The following is a 26,621-nucleotide window of genomic DNA, read 5'->3' on the forward strand; positions in this document are numbered from 1 at the left end:
TATGAATCTGTCCCTCCAGCATGTCCTATTTATTTCAGTGCTGAGGTTCAAGTCTGTCGAGCGTGTAGCTCGATGGGATTTGGATTTTTTGAGGTGCAGCATGTCCCTTAATTCCAGGTTGGACATGGCCTTATATGTCAGGCAGAGGTCACCTCTGAGCAGTCGGTATGCCACTGAGTAGAGCTGGAGTTTCTTTAACCAGGCAGCATATGGCATCTGTTTGAGCCCTTTGATCATCTTGGTGAGGTACTTTTGGGGTCTTTCCAGTTGCTGCAGGTGTCTGGTAAGGTATATCCCAAAAGGGGCATTGTACTCAATTATGGGCCTGATGAGGGATGAATAAAGAGGCACGATGACCTCCCCTGATCTAGATGTGAATCCCTTTATGATTAGGTGGGCTATATAAAATGTTTTTCTAACCACTTTGGCCACGTGGTTGTCAAATGAGAGATTGCTATCAACTTGGGTCCCCAGGTACCTAATTACTTCTTCTGTACTTAATGGATTACCACCTATGTGGTAATTTGTGGACACTTTGTTTTTGCCAAAGGGGATGACTATACACTTTTTGGCGTTTAGCTTCAGGCCATGGCTGTGGCACCAGTTGTCTGTTTATATGAGGCCCTTTTGGAAGATGCTTGTGTCGGCTGGAGAGTCGATTATGGCGCCCAGTTTGCAGTCATCTGCGAACATGGTCAGCCACAGTCCTTCCGTGTTGGCCTGTACCTCCGAGAAATATATACCGAACAAGAGAGGTCCCAGGACTGAGCCTTTCCATTTAGTATACTCAGACATTTTAAGGCCAATGATACAGAATGGCATACACACTGCATGTATCAGATTTATGGTCAGATAACTGAAGACTGACCAACAAAAACAGAAAGGAAGTTCTATATTTGCAAGCAATAATCATAATAAGTTGTGTGATCAGTAATTGCACTACATCCAGAATTCATAAATGTACAAATAACTGTTATATGGTTTGATATCACTGTAGATGATGTTGCAGTTGGCTGTATACAAACTGATTTCAGTTCCTTGCTGCAAAGCTGTGTGTGGCAAAGAGAGATAAGGTACCCATCATGTGTTCTGAAGGGACATTGTAGTGAGACTTCAAATCCAGATCTATGTAGACATATCTCATGTGTAGTACATTGGAACACTATGAGCAAGAAACTAAGGTCTTGTACGAACTCTTTTTGGAAAAGGCCTACCCGGTAGACATGATAAACCAATTGATTTTGGAGGTTACTGGCAAAAGGGAATCAGTCTTCCAGCCCCTTTTGGGCACTGGTGTACCTTTGGTGGAAGAATCGGTAAAAAAGAAGACTGACAAGTTTAAGGACAGTTTTTCATGCACGTTTTCTTCCAGCTCACATGATTTGGAAAACATTATTACAAAATACTGGCCCATAGTATCTACTAATGTTGATCTCAAACAATTTTTTCCCCTGATGCCTAGCTTTATCAGAAAAAGAGGTAGAAATTTGAAAGATCTGTTTGAGGGGAGAAAAAATATGGGTTATGACATAAACTATCAGAGGCCTGGCACTTTAAAATGCGGTCAATGTAAACAATGTCAACATATGTTTGACCAAGACACCATCACAATTCCCTCAAGAAGGTTTAAGTACAAGTTTCATCAACATTTTAACTGTGCAACTAAAGGGGTGGTGTACCTGGGTATTTGTACTTTCTGTTCTGGGTTTTATGTTGGTAAAACCGAGAGACAGCTTAGGAGAAGGGTATACGAGCACCAATATGATATCACTAAATGTAAGGACACCAATGCCTTTTATAAACACTCCCAGATATGTGAAGGCATGAACCTTAAATTTTTGGTGTTAGAGCAGGTGGTGCCAGACCCATGAGGGGGTAACTGGGAGGCCAAATTGGAGACTCGAGAACTGTTCTGGCAGTTGAAATTGGATGCCTGCACCCCTCCTGGAATGAATGAGGGCCTAAATATTAACAGCATTCTAAAAATGAGAAGAGCACGGTTATAACATGTGACCATCTAGTTTAATTTTGTATAGGTTCCCTTGTTCTTCTCTCACCTTCTTGTTGTTGTTGTTATTAGGTAGTGTTGTGACATCAGTCAGAAAGCTCCCTACTTATTACAATGTCATTGTAAAAAGTTTGATTTATTCATCATTTACCTATCTATTTCAGTTTTTGGAATAAGAAATGTGATTTAATTTTAATTCTAATCTGTAACAACACAGTTAATCATTTCAAATTTTAAAAACTATTTTAATTTATGACGTACTTTTATGAATTTTGCACTGCACAAGGCACTTTGCAGGGTATTATTACCATTATTGACTATATTAAGAAGTATTTCTTACACAAACATATATGATTCAACTTGAGAAACTGTTTCTCTTTGTACTGTTTTTAATACAACACTATCAAAGGTATTAGCTTTTAATTGATGGGTGGAGTTACCACTTAATTGAACTAGTTATTTAAAACTGATGTGTAATGGATAGCTCTGTTTTTTGCCTTGAGAAAGCCTAGTAATATACTGGGTGAAAGCGCTTGGCTTATCTGTGTTGCTGTTCTATTTAGAACTGACTATGTGTGCTGTTTTGGAATTAAAAGAAATTTGATTTTATTGCCTGCTGTTGGATTATTTGGCCTCGGATCCTGTGTGCTGTGGACTGTTATATTCTTGGTTTAATTTCGACTTGTATATCTCATGTGGGCCATCATTTTTTTGAGTGTATGTCATACATTGGTTTCCCTCATTTCATCTACTTGCCCTTTACTTTTTCTTTTCCTTTTTTTGTCTTTTTTTTTTTTTTTGGTTGCTGTTTGCATGATGCTGCTCTTAGTGCAAACACGAGAAACAGAGTGCGTAAACTGGATGACTGGACCACCCAGGTAGTAGACAAGACTCAGACAGCCAAAAATAGGTGGTGAGCGGAGGTACAATACTGTGGTTATCTCCACTTAAGTCTGTTCTGCTATGGCAACACACAGGAACACATGTAGCATAAAAAATATATGTCATTGCATTACATTGTTTATTTGTGTAAAAGTACTACACACGTGGATTTGAACCCTGTATCATCTGGATTAAAAAAAAATAACGTGTAAATGCATTTGCACCTGCTGCCACACAGTCAGTTAAGCAGCAGGTGTATTTCACAGACTCAGTACAAACTGTCAGGGTTTATCAATGTGTCTCTCATTTGCGCACTGCTTAACAATGCACAGACAGAGAAAAAATAAATAGAAATGTGTATCTTGCATGTGCAAACACTTTGGCAACCGCTGAGCAAATCTATTGCTTGCTGCGCTATGGACAAATAAATATTATTATGTATTAGTGCAGTTTACTGTACATTTCCTGTTTATGACATGAAATTACATATGGAAACATAACAAACTGGAGGTCCTATCTAACAATATGCCACATATTTACAAACAGCCATGTGCTGCCACCCCCCCCCCAGCACTGCAACCCTGGTATCTCAGTACTTTTTTCACACATATATCACCTACATTACATAAAGTAATATGTTGTATAATATGCAATGCACATCAACCTAGTAACATGCAGAACTAGAACTATTGACCCATAACCCTAATCAGACTTATCTATAGGCTATGGAAGGAATCATTATGGACCTTATCCACAGGGACTTAGGTGACCCTCCACACACTTGACCTGACCCATTCTGGTTATGTCAAGGGTAAATCTTGCTTATTAAACCTAGTGGACTTCTTTGATAATGACCGCAAACACTTAGATGAGGGATAACAGGACATACCACCTCTGCTGATGTATTGTTGATGTATCCAAGCCCTTGACAATATCCCCCTATTCTAGTTCACAGAGAAACTCTCCCATCTGGGGATTAACCCATACATTACTAGATGGATAGCTAACTGGCTTACCAACAGAATGCACACTGTCAAAGCTGGTCATTGTGCCTCAACAACTAGACCAGTTGCCAGTGGAATACCACAAGGATCTCTGCTAGGTCCTCAACTGTTTGCAAACTATTACTCTGAAGTCCAGGCAAAGATAGATGACCTGTGGCTTACCAGGTTTGCAGATGACTGCCAACTGGGCACACTCTTATTGAGTCTCCCAACAATGTTAACATATTACAGGAATCGTTGACACAGACACGTGATTGGTGCCAAACTCATGGAGTGAATCTTAAAGCAAAAAATGTCTCAGTGTCCCCTTTTGCAATAAAGTACCCCTGATAATTATGATATAGATAGCACCCTTGCAAGCTCAAACACAGTGTTGAAGACTTGGTAACACATGTTGATAGCAATATACACTTCAATCACTATGTGTTCATAGTGGTGAGATACACAATCTTTGTGAAACACCTCATAAATAAGGGCATCACATCCAAGACCAGTAAGGTCATAGGTCTACTGTACTCAACCCTTCTCAGACCACTAATTGAGTACAATGCTCCCTTCTACCTGTACTTCACTAGACACCTGCAGCAACTGGAGAAAACGCAGTGTGACCAAAGAATCCAGGGCCTACAAAACATGAAATATATGGATAGACAGAAAGACCTGTCACTGTACTCAGTATCATGCAGGCTGTTGAGAGCTGACTTATGCCTGACCTACACTACAGTCTCAGATCCTGGCCAACTAGAAATGCTGCACATCTGCATATAGGTCAAGAATAACCTGCCTCAGGGATATCACCCTAGCCAGTGACATAAACAGAACATGCTGTTGAGACAGATATATCTCCCAGAGATTGCCACTGCTCTTTAATAGTCTCCCAATGTATGTGAAGCAGTGGTTCTCAATTAACCTATTTGAGTGCAACCTTCATAACTGGGTGGGTGATTGTACATTCACCGCTGATACTGCACCTATGATACTCATGGACAGGGACAGTTAATGTGGATCACAAAATCACTCTGCTAATAATGACCATCTAACTATGCTCAATAAGGGTACTTGTATTCTTACACAGCTAGGTTTGAAAACACCCTAGGACAATTGGCCTAGTAACCTACTATGAAGCTATGCAGACCTACCAACATCTTCTCTCCAACATGCCCTGCTGATGTCATCCAGTATAAGTTGTCCTTCAAAAGTATAAAAGCCAGACTTGTACTGTGGCATGTGCATTAAGTGTTGCATTCTGTAGTCTGTATCTTGATAGGTAGGGGTTTTGTTCTTATTGCAGGCAACTGTGTATGTGTCTAGCCAGAACAGCAGAAGTGTGTATCCTAAAGTTGCCACTCCAGTCCCATGGATAGTCAGTATTTTAACACTTGCACATGCCTGCACATCAATTCCAAGCAAGCCTCCCAATATCTTCTCTAACATGGCCTGCTTATGTCATCCACTATAAGTTGTCCTGCAGCTGTGTAAAAGTCAGACTTGCTGCATGTGCAAGGTACTGTGTTCTCTGGGCTATGTACATAGGTAGGGGTTCTAGTCTCACTGTAGTTAACTGTGTGTGTGTGTGTGTGTGTGTGTGTGTGTGTGTGTGTGTGTGTGTGTGTGTGTGTGTGTGTGTGCTTGCTTGACATTAGACAGAGCATTTCACAATGGCAAGTAAGAATATGTTATATTCTCCTTAACAGACAATGCTGATGTCATCAGCTATAAAGTGTTGTCTGACACACTCCAAGTCAGGCGTGTGCCGTGCTGCTTGCATAAAGTATTGTTCTATATGTAGTTAGGTAGTGGTTCTATTCACACTGCAGTTAACTGTGTGTGTGTGTTTGTGTACTTGCTTGACATGAGAGAGCATTTTACAACAGCATGTGGGACTGTGGTCTCACCATTTTATCACTGCTGATGTCATCAGCTATAAAGCGTTGTCTGAAATACTCCAAGTCAGGCTTGACCTGTTGTGCTTGGCTTAAATACAGAGTTCAGTAGTTTGTGTACTTAGAGAGGTAGGGGGTGTATTTTCACTGCAGTCAACTGGATGTGTGTTTCTGTGTCTGTGCACTTGCTTGACAGTAGAGAGTGCTTTTTACAACAGCATGTGGGACATTGCTTTTACCATCTTTGTCTTACCAGATTCAGCTGATTTGCGGATGTGCAGTAAGCTCATTAGGGCAGGGTCAGAGATGTCCTATGTTGTCCAGGCACAAGTCACCTCATAATTTCTAATACATATTTCAGGAACAGGGTTTTCAGTATATCCATGCACATCATGGCGTGGTTTGTAAGACCTGTATTTTCTTGGTGGGAAACCCCAGTGGTCTGGCCAGCTGCGTCAGGTGTTTGGTGAGGTACATGCAAAAGGAAGCATTATACTGTTTTAGTGATCAGATGAGGTTTTAGTACAGTGCTGTTATATCCTCTTCAGATCTAAAAACAATGGCCTGAGTTCTGAGGTGCATGACGTAGCCTACCCATGCCACTGTGGACACTTGATCAAAGTTCAGATTACTATCTGTGTGTATTCCCAAATCTTGCACTACTGGTCTCAGCATAGGGGGAAGTGTTGTCAATGGTGCATTTACCAGGAAATTCCACTTTGCATAAGGCACAAATCTGACAAATTCTGTATTTATAAGTAGACTGTGTGGCTTTAGCACCAATCATTTTTGTGTGTGTAGCCACTCTTGCAGTATAGTCACATCATTAATGGGCTCAATGATTGCAGCCAATATGCATGAATCAGCAAACTTGGTAAGCTACAGGTTGTAGTTTATAGCCTGGACTGTTAAGAAATAGATTCCAAACAGTATAGGGCCCAGTACAGATCCTTGGGGTACACCAATGGTGACAGCAGCACTGGCAGAGGTTGATTCATCAATTTTCACAGTATGTGGTCAGTTGGTGAGGACATCGGTTAACCATCTAGTTATGTAAGTGTTAATCTGTGACCGGTAGAGTTTATCAGTGCTACATGAGCAGGGAAATTGTGTCCAAACCCTAGGACAGATCAAGATGGACAGTATGTACTGCATTACCTTCATGCAGGCCTATCAAACAGAAACAAAGGGCAGTGACAACATCATGAATTGCCTATAGCATGACTGAGAACATACACCTACCTGACATGGTTTGATACACACTTCAACACACCCTCCAGATGGACTACATTCCCTTAGAAGGGTGTACATCAACATGCATACGTCTGAGTGGGCTGGGGACAGTACCCGAAGCATGCATGTATAGACACATCCTGACTCTCCTGATCTGTGAGGAAGACCAATATTTCATCATGGACCTTCTCTAAATGGACACCAGTAATATCCCGGCTGTGTGTAACAGACTCGTGTGAGTTTGTGATGCTACATCTATGTCTGCTGCATCTGTCAGATGTCCTCAAAGAGCATCATCCTGTGGAAATTGAAAATGCCAAGGCAGTCAACAGGAGTCCACACTGAGGTATTCACTCCATAATAACACTTGTGGCAATCAAACACCTATATCACCAAGTGGATAGAACGGTGGACCACATACATGTCAACTAAATATGTAGAAATGTGCGAAGTGACCTATATCTCATGTCCACTGATAAAGTGTGTACATCAGGGCTGTCTGCTAGGCCCTTTCCTGTCCGTGATTGAAATCACAGATGTCAAAAATGACTACAGCTGTCTGGAGGACTACAGATTGTGGACAATCACTAACTCCAGCTGTAATATTGGTATAACACAGATAGTATGAACACATATCAGAGATTGTTGCCACAGCTATGACACCACATGAGATGAAAAAAACATGTGGGAATTTGTTTCATAATGCAAACAAATGCACAAATCAAGGATCATGTAGATGTCACACCCTATCAGCAGTCCAGTTTTATGTGTCCTGTGTCCTGGGATATATATGTGAAATGTTCACCAGCATGTGTCCACAGTGGTGAGAGCTCCCTTGTATGTAACATAACTACTGAGTATGTGCAGGACATCCACATGAAAGGCCATAATACCTTCATAGTTCACAGCCTTTACCACACCAGTACCTGAGTATAATGCACCCTTCCTCATGTCCCTCCATACACATCTTCCAATGATGTGCAACTGAAGTGCACCACCTTTACACTGTGAGCTGTCACATATGTACTTGTCCATACCTAGGTGTTAGTTTTGTTGCATAAACATTACTGTCAGATTGAACAGAGCCCGCAACAAGGTGTAATACCACATGCATGTGTGATATATTTTATAGTGATGCACTCATGACATACACAGCTGTTTAACAACATTGATGGCATGGTTTATATTCATGATAGTGTGGCCTGTGCCATATATATCTCTGCCATCCACACCAGTACACTAGCCTGTAGTGATCATAATGTCAAGTGTGTCTCCTCACACCTCCTGCATATGTTAGTGTCACAAGAGTGTGTTTGATTATAGGTTCATAGGTGTGTACTAGGCTAATGGCCCTGGAGCCTTTACAAGCCTAGCCCATAGGATTACCCTAGCATTGTGCCACCCATTAATTCCCAGTGCCTCTGTCAAGTAGAGCCACTAGAGTGAGCCACTCATCGAGATTTCTCTTGAAGAGGGCCAGTGAGGTGCTCTGCCTGACATGCATGGGGAGTCTATTCCATAGCATGGGCAATTTCTGGGTTATGAACCTGTCCCTCCAGCATCTTCTGTTGATCGTGGTAATGAGGTTGAGGTCTCTGGAACATGTGGTGTGGAGGGATTGGCATTTCTATAGATGTAGCATTTCTAACAGAGTTGGGTCAGACATGGCTTTTAAGTCAAGCAGAGATCGCCTCTAAATAGGCAATATGAGACAGAGAATAGTTGGAGGTTTTTTGAGTCTATCCATACAAGACAAGTGTTTAAGGCCTAGGATCCTCTTTATGAGGCAATTTTGCAGCCTCTCCAGTGTTTGCAGGTGTCTAGTGAGGTACATGCCCAATGGGACATTGTACTCAATGACTGGCCAAATGAGGAAAGAGTAGAGGGAGACAATGACCTCTTTCTTCCTGGATGCAAAACCCTTAGTAATAAGATGTGCCACATAGCAGGACTTTCTGACCACAGTGACAATGTAGTGGTCAAAAGAGAGGTTGTTGTCAACCTGTATTCCCAGATTTCTTATAACACCTTCTGTGTTTAGTGGGCTACCATTGATATGGTAATTCATGGGAACTGTTGTTTTTCCCAAAGGGGATGATGACACATTTTTTTGGCACTGAGCTTAAGGCCATGGTTCTGACACCAGTCGTTGGTCTCAGTGAGGCCTTTCTGCAGGATGTCAACATCACTTGGGGAGTTAATAATAGCTCCCAACTTGCAATCATCTTCAAACTTTGTCAACCAGAGTCCCTTCGTATTGGTCTGGACTTCAGAGAAGTAGATACCAAACAGGAGAGGACACAGGACTGAACCCTGTGTGACTCCACTCGTGACTGGTCAGAAGTCTGACTTGGAGTCAAATACTTTCACACTGTGGGTTCTATCTGTGAGCCAGTTTGCAACCCACTTAGTGATATAGGGGTTGATACCTAGCTTAGTGAGTTTTCTATGATTTCTGAGTGGGGAATGGTATCAAAGGCCTTGGCCAGATCAAGGTAGGCTGTATGAACCACCTTGCTTTCAGCCACAGTTCTGGTGACTGACTCAAAGAAGTCGACCAAGTTGAGCAGGCATGATCTACCCTTCACAAAACTAAACTGTGTGGGATCCAGAGTTTGGAGATTCCCTATATCCTTGTTTATTAGGTCCATGATGATGTGTTCCATAGCTTTGCATATCAGACTCATCAGGCTAATGGGGCAATAGTTCTCAGGGTCTGTAGTCACTCCTCCTTTGTGGAGAGGGATGACTGTAGCAGTGTGCCATTCAATACAGACAAAGCCTGAGATGAGGCTGTGATTGAATAGGGCACACAGGTGAGGTCACATAGACGCTGTATTCTTGCGCTTGGATAGTGCTGTTTTAACCTGTGCAGCAGTAATACTGGGTGCCTGACAATCTACTGGTATTGTGTTTGGTCCTTTGGGGGAAGAGAGGGGTAAGGTTGGCACTGAATCTGTCAGTCAGTGTATTGGCAATATCTGTTGGCTTGGTATTGGAGGTACCATTGTGCAGTAGCTCAGAGCAAATCTGGGTATTGCCATGGAGATTCTTTACATAACTATAGAAGGCCTTGTCATTGCCTTTACTATCTGCTGCAATTCTGTTTTCATAGCTAGCTTTAGAGGATTTGATGAGGGATCTCAACTTTTTGTTGAGGCTGATAAGGGAGTTTTTCCAGTCTTAGGACTTCACCTTATTCTGCATCAGTTTCCTCCTTCTGTTGAAGAGTTTGTTTATGGCAGAGGACCGCCAAATTGGCTTCCTTTTTTTTTGGAGGAGAGCGCCTTGGTTCTATTGGGTATGGCAAGATCCATGCATTTGTGTACATGTTCGTGCAGTGCATTGGTGTATGATTCGGCAGTCATGCAACTATTCTCCATTTGCATGGATGCTGTGAGGTTAGCCACCTCTGTTTTTAGGAGCCCAAAGTTAGCTTTGGAGAAATTTTTCATGGTGGTAACCTTTGCAGGGGGGGTGGATTTCCAAGGTGATTAGTTAGGGAGGAGTTGACTATTGGTGTAGAGCAATGGTTGCCCATGTTAGTAATGACCAGGTCAAAGATGTTGCTACCTGTAGTGGGGGTAAGAACGAGCTAGTCCAGGGCATTGCAATTAATAAATTCCAGGAAACGTTGGGCAAGTGTATTGGTACATGAGTAGTTTTCCCAGTTAATGGAGGGGTAGTTGAAGTTTGTGCATTTGTGTGCATGCGTGTGTGTGTGTGTGTGTGTGTGTGTGTGTGTGTGTGTGTGTGTGTGTGTGTGTGTGTGTGTGTGTAGGGAGACATTATTAAATACTTTCATAATTTAACATTTTGAATGTGGAAGACTTTCTCCTACAATAATTACATATCCTACATCACCTTTGAAACTATAGGTGGAGAAACTGTTTTACATCAAAAATATAAAAAAATGGATAGACTAAGCAAATATGAAACAACTCAAAACACAGCCCATTATCTAAACAATGATTAACTTCCAGGGTGACGTTGCAGGGAAATAATGTACCTTTCACCTGTTATTTTTGTATAATGTCCACCTTGTTTAACATTATTACTTGTTGTGTCAACTTAAAGTCAGTTCCAAACTCATTAAATATTGTATCATGATTGTGCATAAGAGCTTGATGCCTCAGTTGGTCATGCCATTGTTTACGGAGACACATCCAAGTGAGACCCTTTTGCTCGTACACATCTGTTCACAAAGTGCTTCAGCCTCACAACCTTATGGAGAAAAAGTAAGACAGACTTCAGAATCCTGCTCAGTGATCATGCTTTCTCAAAGACCCAGTGACCTGTGAGAATAAATAATAAAGTAAGTGTAATTTGGGGCAATGCCCCTCACATGTGAGATGCAAGGGGGAGGACTTGTACCCAGAAAAAGTGCTTTGTGTATGATGCCATTTTGCTTGTATTGTTTATGAGCTCTGGTGGTATGTACTGAGTTTGTAAGTACCCCAACTGATGCAATACAAGTTATGTTATTTTTGACAAACATTTGTAATCTGAGCTCAAGTATGTTGAGGACTCATAGTAGAGCCCAGTAGGTCACATTATGATGCAATTTGTTTGTTGCCTAAATAGTGCATTCCCTCTGAGCAGAAGTTCCTTAATTACAATGGGAAGGGAAGGATTAGGCAGTTCAGCTTAGTGATATGAGCTGTATTCTGCACATTTTCTTCATATCGTGTTGATTTCTGAAATTTAGTGAGCATATACTGTATAGCTCAAATGCAATATTTAATATACCTGTAAGTAGAATGCACATAAAATAAATATTAGCTTCTTTAATTAATTAAAAAAAAAGCTTAGTGTTGATTCAGCCCTTTCAGCCATAACCCATGTGTTGTAATCATTTCTGTCCTGCTAGAGCACAAGCCTGCTCTTTTTAGGGGATTTAAATATAAGTCAAAAATCATGGCAAAAAGGATACCTTTTTATACTCTCCTCATGAGAGTAAATCTAAATTAATATACTATGCTAGGATTATATTGTAACTTTGAGATCATCCTTTAAGATCTTTGACTTCGGGTTTTAAGTGAGAAAAATTCTTTCTCATTTGAGTCCTAGCTAGAAAAAAGTTTGTGTTGGGCTCAGGCAACGTTTTCTACTTTTACAGTATATTATAAACTCCTTTATCCTTTATAAACGCATTCTATGAACACCTTCAGGAATGCATGGATCATGCGATCTCAAATAAAACCAAGACCCAATCATCCAAAGGCAGACATCCTGTCTGGTGGACCCCAGCCATAAACAAACTATACAATAGAAGGAGGAAGCTACTAAATGATAGAGCAAAATCCCAAAAAGGGAAAGCATCACTGATCAGTATTAGCAAAAAACTACGGGCACTCATAAAATTGTCTAAGGCCAGCTTCGAGAGAAAAATTGCACAGGACACTAAGGATAATCACAAGGCTTTCTTTAGTTATGTTAGGAACCTGGGTGGTAATTCCCAGATATGCTCAGAATTAGTCCAAAATGACAAAAAATACGCTGAACCCACAGACATTGCCAACATCCTAGCTGACAGGTTCAGCGCACACTTCTCCCCCCCTCCCCACCAAAAGGGCAAATATCTATCCCAGCAGAGTGCTGCCCCCCTGACATCTCAGATGCTCAGGTAAGAGCCGTCCTCTCCAAAGCAAAAAACACAGTATCATTGGGACCAGACGGTGTCCCGGGCTGCTTCCTACATGAACTCCAAGAAGAGCTAAACCCAAACATAAAACTACTGTTCAATCTCAGCCTTACTACAGGATATGTGCCCAAAGAGTGGCGTACAGCAACAGTGGTCCCTCTCCATAAAGGTGGTGCCTCAATGGATCCTGGAAACTATTGCCCCATAAGCCTGACTAGGTTGGTCTGCAAAGCTATGGAAAAGATCATCATGGACCTCATAAATAAAGATATTGGGGACCTACAGACACTGGATCCTACCCAGTTCGGCTTTGTTAAGGGCAGATCCTGCCTCTTAAACCTGGTTGATTTCTTTGAAACAGTCACCAAGGCCATTGACGAGGGGAAGGTGGTCCACACAGCCTACCTGGACCTCGCAAAAGCCTTCGATAAAATATCCCACTCGGGCATTATAGATAAGCTCACCAGCTTAAATATAAACCCTTATGTCACTAGATGGATTGCAAACTGGCTCAAGGACAGAACCCACATGGATAGAATTGCTGGAGCCATGTCAGACTCCAAACCAGTTACAAGTGGTGTCCCACAAGGCTCAGTCCTGGGACCTCTCTTGTTCGGTATATATTTCTCGGAGGTACAGGCCAACATGGAAGGACTGTGGCTGACCAAGTTCGCAGATGACTGCAAACTGGGCGCCATAATCGACTCTCCAGTCGACACAAGCATCCTCCAAAAGGGCCTCATAGAAACAGACAACTGGTGCCAGAGTCATGGCCTCAAGCTAAATGCCAAAAAGTGTATAATCATCCCCTTTGGCAAAAACAAAGTGCCCACAAATTACCACATAGGTGGTAATCCATTAAGTACAGAAGAAGTAATTAGGGACCTGGGGACCCAAGTTTATAGCAATCTCTCATTTGACAACCATGTGGCCAAAGTGGTTAGAAAAACCTTTTATATAGCCCACCTAATCATGAAGGGATTCACATCTAGATCAGGGGAGGTCATCGTGCCTCTTTACTCATCCCTCATCAGGCCCATAATTTAGTACAATGCCCCTTTTGGGATGTACCTTACCAGACACCTGCAGCAACTGGAAAGACCCCAAAAGTACCTCACCAAGAGGATCAAAGGGCTCAAACAGATGCCATATGCTGCCCGGTTAAAGAAACTCCATCTCTACTCAGTGGCATACCGCCTGTTCAGAGGCGATCTGTGCCTGATGTATAAAGCCATGTCCAACCCGGAATTAATGGACATGCTGCACCTCAGAAAATCCAAATCCCACTTGAACCTCAGCACTGAAATAAATAGGACATGCTGGAGGGACAGATTCATAACCCAGAGGCTCCCTTCACTCTGGAATAAAATCCCAGTCCAGGTTAGGCAGAGTCCCTCATTGACTCTCTTCAAGAGGAATCTTGATGAGTGGATGGGAGATCGTAGGTTTACCCCGGGTATCACTTCTGTGTCACTGTTAGACAGAGGCACAGTATACTAACCTCGAAAAAGGGCATAGCAAAATAAATTTAAAATGGGTGGCGAAAGCCAAACACATTCTGGCTAGGCTTATAAATGCCCTAGGGCAGATAGCCTAGTATGAACCTATGAACCTATGTGAGACATATATTAGGCTAGAAATTAAATTTCAAAAGCTGTACCCAGACACAGAATATATTGCAAAATGGCTATTGAAATTGAATCAAACAAGTCAATATTGTTTTTGTTGGACAATTAAGACAGGATACTCAGCAGTTTGTTAATTTGTGTAATTATGATGTGTGGGAAAGTTTACTCGGATATCAGCACAGGTGGAAGAGAACAGGTGTTACATGAAAAAAACACTTTCAAGTTGTTTTCTGTAGAGAATGGGTCTATATTATAACAGCAAACAATCAAAAGATCAAACGCTGTTATATCGACCCCTTAAAGTCAAAAACTAAAATGAGCGCACAACCAGAACAGCGATTTGTTTCCCAGGGAAAGAAATGGCTGCCCCCCCCAAAAAAAAATAATAATAATAAAACACAATAAATACTATTTTAAGTGGGGTGGCTTCCCCAACCCCCCCCCACCCCCCCCTACTTAAATATACCAACTCTGAGATTGCACTACAGTGGAGGAAACAGCACAACCCGGACAGCCGGCCCAGCGATTTCTTTCCCTGGGAAAGAAATCGCTGTTCTGGTTGTTCTCTTTTTTTAGTTTTTGACTTTAAGGGGTTGATATAACAGCATTTGATCTTTTGATAATTCGCTGTTATAAAGTAGACCCATAGAGAACAACATTCCTGGCACTCTGCAGCTGTTGCAAGAAATGCACCAGATAGTAACTCATAAAAGCAATATAGTTTTCATCAGTAGATATCTATCTATCTATCTATATATAGATATATATACTGCAAATGTTAAACACTGTATAATGCAATAACCCATACTTTGCAGTACATAGGAATCCTGACCATAACACACTTACCTTGCTGTAATGTTGCAAGTTGCTTTTCTAACGCAAGTACACGACTCATGTCACAAGGTGCACCTAAAAGCAAAAGTTTCTGTTATAATTACATGGAATATGAGCTTATCAAGCCTATTGCCATAGTCAGTGCCCTACAGAAAAGAGAAACAGCATCACCTTTATTGACATATTTGATAATGTCCCCTATTTTAAGGTCAAGTAAAATAAATGCTGCAAATGGGCTAAAAACTTTCCATCAGCACAAGAAGATTGAGAGTGAAATAAAGAAGTCTGCATGGAGCTCTCTGTGAGTGAACCTCTGTGATCCAAACATGACAAGCAAGGAGTTCAAACCAAGCTTGAAATAGCAGTATGATTTTGTTTTCAATATAAGCATTTACTCATGATTTACGTGTTCGTAATTTATTGAATCTGCTGCTATCTATAGCATTACACTCATAGATAGTACAGGAACTTGTAATTCCATGTTTTCCATCCCATATGAGTTCTTATGGCTGACAATATATCTACTAAGCCATTAGCCACAACAGTGGAGGATCTCCATGTGCATTTAACTCATGTATATTTTCTTGCCAATTTTTAAAAAGTTACACTTAACAGCTAGTTTTGGTCAAGTGTCTCAGCCATCATAGAGCTAGTAGCTATGGTTATTCTGGTGGGACGAAGAGGAGGAGGGTAATTAATTGTTTCTGGGACCCTAACACTATTGGTTAGAACCTTGGCAGTTTCTCCCCTCCACCTCTATAACTTTCTATAACATAAGTTTTAAAATTTTAATAAAGAGCTCGCCTCACTGATCTGTTTGAGAATGGTTTGCAGATGTCTTTTGATAACAAGAACTACTAGAACTGCTCAATATGTTATGAGTGAAGTCAACAATTCAACTGAAAAAATAAGGTTTGCGGACAAAAAAGATGTGGGTCAAAGTATCCCAAAGTAGAGGAGTAGTGAGAACAATTACTAAAGTGAATAATTAGTGAAAATATAAATGTTGAAAACAAATGAATCTATGCAGAGGTTCTCTGCACAGACTACAATAAGACAGTGTCAATTATCCTAGCAAACATCTTGGTAAAATATTAAACTCCTTACCAGCATTTGAATTCTCCACCTTGATGACACATTCAGATACTTTGTCCAGATTATATATAAACACAAATGTCTGAGTTAGACACAGCTTTTTTAAAAGAGCAGGTGATCCCAAAGGCACTCAGGATTGTTACATTTCCAAACTTTATATCACAATGCTTTGTGTTATTGAAAAGTTATGACAGGAGGTGTTAAACATGGATAAAAGTATTATAAAGGATTTATTAATTCCATCCTACAGTATAGAATACAGTACGATCTTCACTGAACTGGAGGATCATGGTCTTACATTAGAGGCGGAAGATTAAGAAATAAGAGAGAATGGGATTGAGAACATGTGAGTCACACTGCCTATGGTCTTTACAAGGGAACAATATCATTCAGCCAGTAACAGGATAGTGCGGGTCAAGAAAGGGAGATACTGGCAAGAAAAAAATGGATTCAAAATGATGTCAAACAGTAACAATGAGGTACCTCTGGGCACACTAGATGAATTTGAAGCATATGCAACACAGGCTGATTTTTTAGAAACCATACCATTGAAGATGTCAGAATGACTGCAACAAAAGGGTAATTGTCAGCAGAATCATCAGGCAGGCTACTTAAAAACATGAAAGGCAGATAAAAAGGTCCACGGAAAAAGAATTACTTGGACTAAGGAAGATTAGCCCAGTCAGTATGAATGACAATATAGTAAGTGTTGAGGACAAATTTAGAACAAACTATTTTAATACAAGTAAGGAAGGAAATGAACAGGGTTTATCTACAATTGTAGTAATGTGGATTTAGCAGACATTCATACAATACTTTTCACAAAAACGTTTTACATTTTTACCAGGTCAAAGGGCTAGTATTAGCAATTGTTTAAAGGAATTATAATTGTTTACTAAAAAAGTTGAATTCTGCATGTTTGTTTAATGGGGAATACTAATTCCCCATATATGTACAGATGTATTATATACAACCTTCCTTTCAACCCTGCAGTGATAATGTTTGAGAAATGTGTGGAATCTGAGATACAAGCATTATTGGAGAATAAAAAGAAGAAATGATATAACTTAAAGCAGGAAGAATGGGAGGATTTAAAGAAATTATCCACAATCAGATATTAGAATAAAAAAAAAATCATAAGGAGGAGGGGTTGTAATTACAGATTCTATGATTTATATTTCAAAAATGTTTAGTGTGTTGCATGAAGAAAACACATATGGACCACTAAGAACAAGGTGTTTTAGCACATATAAAGATAGGCAATATAATATATGACTTTTTTATTAATATACAACTGGAACCACTTATAACTTTTTAACAGTCCAAAAACCAATAGTGCTTATATTTTTGGCATACTAAAGTTCATAAAGATTGGGAACACACCCTCTAAGACCAATTATTTCCACTAAGGGTGGGAAGACAGAACCTTTAGTACTTTATTTGAATAGTAAACAAAAAGGGATATTAAGTAAGTTTCCACAGGTTTTAAGATACTTGCTGCATTTATTAGACCTTTTGAGATCTATGGAGCAGGTGAATTACTTCATGTTGATAATGACAGATATTAAAAACTTGTTTACATTTATCCTACAAGGCACAGGTATAGTGTGGTTTAGAGAAATGCTATTGAATGCAGAGCATGTCACCCAAAAGGAAACAGATATGATATGAATCGTATAGAGATAATTCTAGCTAATAACTGTTTCATGTTTGAAGATGAATGTTACAAGCAGAAATCAGGTCTGGCCCAGGAAACTGCTATAACACCTACATTTGCAAATTTAATCTGCCCAAATGGGAACATTAGTGGAAGTCCAGCTCAGGATACAAAGAATATATTTATAGTATGGAGGGAAGATAGTCCCACATTAAAGGATTTTTTTTTTTTTTTACATTTTGGAGAACATTACTTACTTTTTAACTTTTACTCATGAAGTGTCAGATACAGGCATAAACGTTGCAGATATTTCTATATATAAAGATTTGAAAACCAACAAATCTGCAAAAAATCTATAGAATACTAATGTTTTAAAATTCTTATGTCCATTATTGAAGTGAACATACACTTAAAACACAATATATTAAAATGTTAATTTGTTTGGCTTTCATCATCAGATGGTAAGCTATATGATAACAAGTAAAAGTGTTCAGTGACATGTTCAAAGAGAGGCAATAACAGGTAGAATTGATTGAAAAAGCAATAAATAAAGTAGAGAAGAAAAGAAGTGATCACTTTGCAACAATTAAAGGATGGTTGAAAATTAATTTTCATAAATTCATGTATCTCCCAAATATCAGGGGATAGTTGTAATATCAGGAATGTTATACACAAGGACTGGAACTTGTTTCAGGTCAAGGGGGATTATTGGATAACGTAGAGCATACACCCAATTTCATTTTAAGGCTAGCTTAAATATGAAGGGCATACTGAAACATAATAATAATAACAAGGTTGCAAAACAACAGTAATTAGAAATGTATAAATGTGCCGCATGTAAACAATGTAAATATATCAACATAAAATGTATTACAGTAGGTAACAATGACATCATATATTATTATAAGGGTCATTTTGATTGTAATGCCATAGGGGTGGCATACATTACCACTGGTTTAGCATGCCCTCTTATTATATTAGAAAACAGAAAATGCTTTGAAGAAACAAATCTACCAACATTATTATGCAGTAAGGAAAAAGACTCTCTTACTACTTTTGCTAAATATAGCTTAACTTGAGAATATTTTAACAAATTTGTATCTTTTATTTTAGGAAAGTGTCAAAGAATGGAAGGTGGGGAAAATTTCCTGAATATGTTGGACTTGCATTGACACCTGAGACTGAATTCTTATAAGATACATGGGATGAATGCAAACATATCTTTTACCTGTATTTTAAGAAGTAACATGCTCAAAGAGTAAGACACTGGTTGCTTGAATCATGTGTCCATTTAAATGGAGAAGTCAGTTCAGTAAATTTGGTATTCTGACTGTCTGTCTTCATTGATTTAGAAGGGAGAAGATTAACACCCTGTTCAGGCTATACTTCCCCTATTCTTTCTATAGGAAATGTACTCATTCATTCTTTAAGTTTTGCAGGTGTAGTTCATAGTGTATTCTTAATTATTGGTCTCTCCTTGCCACGTTCTATGCTGCCTTCTTTTATTATCTTAATAACTAGAGTCTATCTGTAAAACTCACTTAAAATGTTAGTTTCCTCACTGATTTGCTTCATTTTTAACAAATAGTGTCCTTTGATACGGCTCAGTGTTAGATTTGTCTAATCCTTCCATCTGTAGCTAGATTTTAGCTCCTTTCAGTTTTTATATTCCACACTCCCCCCCCCCTCCATAACACCAATATCAATTTAAATTGGAGAACATCTTGGCCAATTATCACAACATGTTTTAAACTGGGCACTAATGCTTTCCTTGAATACTTTGTAGGTATATGTGATTGTTTCCATATATACATATTTTCTTTCAATTTTTGTTTACTCCTAAAAATGAACCAGCAGTAATATGAAATCTCATAATTGTGTTAAATAAGCAGCATCCTTCTTTCTCAGGGGTGGATCCCAACAGTCACCTCTCAGACAGTGCAATTACCTTTTACAACAACAATGAATAAATAGTCAGTCATGTGCTTTTGGGAGGAAATATATACAATGCTTTACTAAAATAAATGAAGCAGTTCTGTTTAAAAAAATAAAATATGTGGGTTTGCAAGAAACACAAAACAAAACATTTTAAGCAGTCAGATGGCATTTCGACAAATATTATCCAAATGCCTATCATTATTCCTAGCCACTAGCTAAAGATTTTCTGATTTATGTCTATGCTGCCTAGAATTTGCAAAACAAAAATAAATTAGAGATAAACTTACCTTTTCAGGAGGGTTGTAAGAGTCACATCCAAGAACATCTGAATAAGCACTGACAGAAAATGGCTGCCAGCTCTAAAGTTCCCAGGAGAGGGCTGTTTCACCTGACTCCTGGTGAAATGGCTTATGATGAATCAACACAGAGAGTTGCACACTCAGCATAGGTCTTTCAGTCCAGTTTACCCATGAAGGAGTCCACGGTACTTTCTTTGTCAATAAAAAATTTAAACTGCAGGTACTTTACCTGAAAACACCTCCACAACTAGGACAGCAGGTCTGAGGCAAAATTAGTACCCTATCTGTCAATATTTCCTGGGTAACTCAGCCTTAATAAAAATTTCTAGCTGAGCATTTTCAATTCTCTATTTTAAGAATCTGCCCAGAAAATCAAGTAGAATGTTATATTTCCATCAGACAGACCTCTTACAAATAGTACTAGAGATACTAAGGGGCCCCACAGCATCTATAGCTACCTCTTCAAATGGCTCTTCTGTGATCACCAAAGGAGCCAAAGAAGCCTGTTGTTATCCCTGCCATGCCCACCTATTGATATTGCTCAAGTCTAGCAGCACTTTGTGACATCATCTCCAATACAAGTTAATTTAAGTTTTGTGTAACCATCCTTTTTTTGTACTTTATGCACATATGGCCTGAAAAAGGAATATCATGGGCTATGGCCAGAAGTGTCCTATAGTAGGCCATCGGGACTATCAACTACTGTATCATTTCTTCCTCTAACTCTTTTTCAAGAGTCTATTTCTAAAACCTTGTCCAGCACATGAATTCCCATAGACTTTGAATATTGGGAACCCCCTTGGCAGCCTCTCTCAAGTTCTGTAAGGAAGGATATAGGAGCTTAATCTGTTTCAATGCCTTCTTTGTGATTCTACTGTGTTATCCCTCAAAACGAAATATAGCATATTTTGAAAATGATGGCTCAAGTTTAGACTTGCTTCTATGATTTAAATCTTCCATTGAAGTAGCACATTTCAAAAGAAGTCATTTTGGCATCTGTGGCTCAGATTCAGGCCTGCTGCTGATACCTAGCCCTTCCCATGATGCATTTTCTTTACCAGCCTCTGATGAAGGCATGGGCACTGACTGGGCACTGGTTAGATATCTCACCTGCTGCTATTCACAGATGCTTGTCTTCAGTGCCTTGCTGCATGTAACTGAATTTTCACAAGGTACTGCATCATCAAAATAATTTCCTATTAAACAGTTTGATGGAACATCATTAAACATGCATACATGAGTGTTACTTTTCCTCTTCCTAGTTCAAGTGAACTCTGGCTATTAGTACATGAAAAGGTGCCCCTCTTAGGCTCCAGCTGACATAGACTGCTCGGGCAAGTAATGACCCTTTTTTTACAACCACATTTTTTCCTGTGTTACTGTTAGCAATAGTTTGCTCTCCCTCAGCCAGCACAGGCTATAGACTCTTGTAATAGTTTGGAACAGCAGTTGTCTCCAAACAACTTACTTTGTCTCCTGTTTGCTGCCTCATGTGACTTTACCCTACATTGTTGTTGTAAGCATTTGTACTGTACATATGACATTTATTACAACAAAAACCTTTAACTTTAAGACCATGATAAAAGCTGGTGTTATTGGCTTCCCACTCTTCTTCTGGAATCTGATGTCCTAGACTGTCTACCAGATGGTCTCTTATACCTGTGATGATGTTAAGTATCCCTTTCTTATACATTTGCGGCCTGCTGGTTAGATAGCAGTCAGCCTTTCTACCACTCTCCTTGGCATAGATATACACCCTGTCTGTCAGCTAAATTCTTATATCTTTAGGCAAAGTACTGTGTTCTTGCTTTCTTATCATAAGGTCTGCCAGCCTTTCAGGAAGTAGTAATTTCACATCTGCTTACCTACATATTAAAGGACTGCCTTAGTTCTGCGATGAGCTAACTGGCACTTCTGTTCCACTTGTATTTTTGAAAAACAAGAAAAAAAGTCAGACAACAGAAATTCCCCAGTAATAATTAGTGCTTTTGTCAAGTTTTATTCCACTCAGCTTCCTCAGACCTGAGACCTTTTTTGTTAGTTTGTGGGGTTTTTTTGGTTTTTGTCCACTTGTTTTTCTTCTCTAAACTTTTGTCTGTAAGCTTAACGAGTCAATGTTTAAGATTCACATAGCACTGAACTTTTAAATAGTCCACATATTCAGAGTAATTCATCTTAGTAATGGCATGCATTTCTTTACCAGTGATCTGAAGGATTTAAAACCTTATCCATGACCTTATCCAGACACTGAAGAGCAGAAACTCAGAGGCAAGGCTCTGCTCCTTGATGCCATGCAGAAACTGGGTAAACCTGCATGTGGGTCATCTGAAGATTCTGCATTAGAAGACAGCTTCTTCAGCTTCAAAGAGTCAGCACCAGCCAATGTCAGCATATCTTCTCAGATGGACATGTATCTGGCTGACCCTTCCAGAGAAATATCTTCTCTCAACAATTACCCTATAGTCAAGAAGATATTTCTGAACACTAATACAGCTCTGCCATCTAGTGCATCTGTTGAATGCCTGTTCAGTCTTGGTGAACAGGTGCTGACTGCAAGAAGAAACAGACTCACTGAAGACCACTTTGAAAAGTTGCTCCTTCTTTGAGCTAACAGAAATGTGTAGTCATTGTGAATAAAGTGATATTTTGGCTGACGTTGTTGCTTTAACAGTGTTGTTAGACTTGTATGACATTTCCTTTAAGCATTTTTCTGTCTTCAGCATTTGTTTTAGCAGATTAGCCTAATGTACATTGTTGAAAATTTGACTGGTTGTAACTTATGGGTCTTGTGTTCCAGGCTGTGCATACTTTGGTTTAAGTATTACATTACGACTTTCTGACTATAAAGACTAGCCTGTGGGACTTTGTAAACTGTAAAATGCTATTCATCATTATTGTAACACTGTGTATACCACTTTAATACACTCGTATTCAGGTGCGGTAAGCATGTATTCCTCACACACAAATACTATGTGAGTAAATCTGAACATGAGAATTGATCAACTATACTTAAGTAAAAGTAACTCAACAGTAACTAGTTACTTTAGTTAGTAACTAGTATAAGTTTTTTCAGAAAAGTAATAAGTAAGAGTAACATATTACTTTCACTTAAAAGTAACTAGTAATAGTAACTTATTACTTTTATAAGTAACAAGCACAACACTGATCCCACTCCACAAAGGGGGAGCCACCACTGATCCTGGGAACTATCGCCCTATTAGCCTGACGAGCCTGGTCTGCAAGTTTATGGAACCTTTCATCATGGAACTCATAAACAGACATTGGTAACCTCCAAACTCAGGACCCCACCCAGTTCAAGTTTGTGAAAGGCAGATCATGCCTTCTGAACCTGATCAACTTCTTTGAGGCAGTCACCAAATCCGTAGACAAGTGTAGTGTGGTTCACACAGTGATCTTGACCTTCCCAAGGCTTTTGACACCATCCACCATTCTGGAATTATGGCTAAACTCAGTAAACTAGGTATAAATCCCTATGTCACAAGATGGGTTGCCAAATGGCTCACTGACAGAACCCACACTGTAAAAGTTGCAGACTCCAAATCTGACTTCAAACCAGTGACAAGTGGAGTACCACAGGGTTCAGTCCTGGGACCTCTCCTGTTTGGTATCTACTTCTCTGAAGTACAGGCTAACACAGAAGGCCTCTGGCTAATGAAGTTCAAAGATGACTGCAAACTAGGGAGCCATAGTCGAGTCCCCAAATGATGTGGACATCCTACAGAAGGACCTCACTGAGACAGATGCCTGGTGTCAGAGGCATGGCCTCAATCTCAATGCCAAAAAGTGCATTGTCATCCCCTTTGGTAAAAACTCTGTACCCATGAACTGCCACATAGATGGCAGTCTACTTAATGCTGAATGTGTGATGAGAGACCTTGGGACCCAGGTGGACAGTAGTCTCTCCTTTGATAATCACATCGCCAAAGTAGTCAGGAAATCCTTCTATGTGGCACACCTCATCACAAAAGGGTTCTCATCCAGGAAAAAAGAGGTCATTGTTCCCCTGTACTCGGCACTCATTAGACCCATTATAGAGTACAACGTCCCTTTTGGAACGTAAATCACAAGACATCTGCAGCAGCTGGAAAGGCCACAGAAGTATCTCACATAGAGGATTCCTGGCCTCAAACAGATGCCCTACACTGGCCGTCTCTAAAAAGTCCAGCTTTACTCTGTAGCATATTGCCTACTCTGAGGAAATCTCTGCCTAACATATAAAGCTATGTCAAACCCAGAGCTGTTGGACATGCTACACCTAAGGAAATCCCAATCCCTCCATGCTACATGCCCTAGGGACCTAAACCTTGTCATCACAATTAACAGCACATGCTGGAGGGATAGATTCCTGTCCCAGAGACTTCCCAAACACTGGAACAAGCTTCCCATCTATGTCAAGCGAAGTTCCTCATTAGCACTCTTCAAAAAAAATCTTGATGAGTGGATGGGAAAAAGGAAATACACCCCGGGGAACACTTCTGTGGCTCTGCTCAACAAGGGCAAATGAAATTAACTTTTTTGGGTGGCATAAGCCAGGGAACCTTGTTGGCTAGGCTTACTTAGGCCCTTGGGCCGATAGCCTAGTACTTACCTATGAACCTATGATTTCTTCTCTGTTTGGTTCTGATTATATATGCATTCAAAAGCCTGAACAATAGTAAAGAAATACATTTATTTATATGGAGGAATTCATTTAGTACTGATCTAGGTTTCAATGCCAGCACTCCTATACATCCTGGATAGGAGGGGCTCCATTTTCTCATGGGAGGAATTCATTTAGTTCTGATCTATCAATCCACAGACATCATCAGTCACTGGAGAAGTAGGTTTCACAGGAACAGGGCCCTAATATGCAAAAGGCTGAAAGCTTCCTCAGTTAAATCTGTGTTTTGAGGTAATCTGCAGTTCTGCATGTTGTAGAAATGTAATCCCTGCCAGGTTATAGCTATGTTCAGTGAACTGAACATTAACTATGCAAAAATCGTCTATTAACTCTTCCTTGTTCTGACCAGCAGTGCTTTGAAATGTTTTGATGAGTTAGGCCACTGACATTTTGACATACTCTTCAGAGCTCATTTTGCATGTCAGCTTTTTTCACTGAAAAAATAAAATAACCGTTATGTAATGTTTACCTCTTTATATTTACATTATGGCTGCCAAAGTGCACACATCTTTAGTGACAAGACTGTTTTGCAAGCTAAATAAATCCATTTACAACATTCACATCTCTGCAAGCATTTTGTCAGAGTAGGGCTATGGTTCTGTCTTCCACATCATTTTCCATAATAAGTACAGAAAATAAAACAAAACAAATAAAGCACAAAATAAATACATATAAATATATAAGAAAGTATGCATAATTATAAAAAGGGCAGTAAATAGATCTTGGATGTTTGGCCTTAGCAGTGTCTGGCAAATCAAACTCTGCTGCTTTGAGATATGGCCTATACCAGTCATACTCAAATAATATTCACAGTATTAGCCACAAAGCAAGGTTATGAATACTGGCTTCTCAGGCCCTCCCTGCCTCAATCTGAGGTCATTGCCTTATAGTGCTATTTTATTCATACTAAATGTTACTGTAAAATGACAGAGTTATTGCATTCACACAAGCACACAATAATTTACAGGAGAGGTTATTGATCAGTAGCATAGCTAGAGTGGGGTGAAGGAGGCAACTGTCCAGAGCACTAAATGTTGGGGGATGCAAATGTCCAATCCCAATCACTCTTTAATGCATATCCACTTTTAAAAGCCGGTATTGCATTTGCATTCAAATCTTGGTGCTGTAGCACTCCCAGTGTAATTTAAACTGTTGCAACTGCTTGCTTCATTGTAGTAGGCAGTTTGCTATAGTTTAAAAGTAGATTTTTTTTTTTTTTTTTTTAACTAAAACCTGAGTGCTGTGTGGGGTATAAACTATAGCGCCTGCTTGCTACAGTTTAAAAGAAAAAGCAAAAGTGGTGTTTTTTGCTCTTGCACTGAAAATTGGAGTGGGGGGGGTGGACAGGGGATGGTGTGCAGGAAGCCTAACAGCATTATGTAGTTTTACAGAAGTCTGTTTTTTTTTTTTGTTTTTTTTTTAAGAAAGGGGTGGGGGAATGAGCTCATTTAACTGGCACAGGGCATTGGTTGAGCCAGCTATACCTCTACTAGTAATAGTTTACAGTTCTGCAACTCTTTCTTCTTTTATGGTAGTCACTGCTACAGCCAAAACAGTATGGCAAACCAGTGTTATTAGTTACCAACCCATAATTAAAAACAAGATAATTATAACATAAAATCTTTTCTTAGCTTTAGTTCAGTGGTCTGTTTATCAACGGTATATGCCAGCAGTCATAATTCATATAGTTTGGTCATCTTTTATATCAATTAATAAATGATCAGTCACTTGTTTTTGAGAGTAAACAAATAAACACATTTTTTTTTTACTAAAAGAAATTAAGCAATACAGTTTCCACTGTTTCTTAATTATTTACTGGTATTTTTTACTGTTTT

General features: G+C 39.6%; 1 protein-coding gene across 1 annotated transcript in view; it reads right to left on the reverse strand.

Moving 5' to 3' along the window:
* The window catches only part of LOC122788885 (pulmonary surfactant-associated protein D-like), a 440,824-nt gene that overhangs the window by 114,735 nt on the left and 299,468 nt on the right, over window positions 1-26,621 (reverse strand). Inside the window, exon 6 of the mRNA XM_044055828.1 lies at window positions 15,129-15,191. Coding sequence (XP_043911763.1) covers window positions 15,129-15,191 — 63 coding nt within the window. The remainder of the gene's footprint in view (window positions 1-15,128; window positions 15,192-26,621) is intronic.

This window comes from Protopterus annectens, chromosome 14.part0, assembly GCF_019279795.1.
Source record: "Protopterus annectens isolate FY-2018-M chromosome 14.part0, PAN1.0, whole genome shotgun sequence".
Classification (NCBI taxonomy): Eukaryota; Metazoa; Chordata; order Ceratodontiformes; family Protopteridae; genus Protopterus; species Protopterus annectens.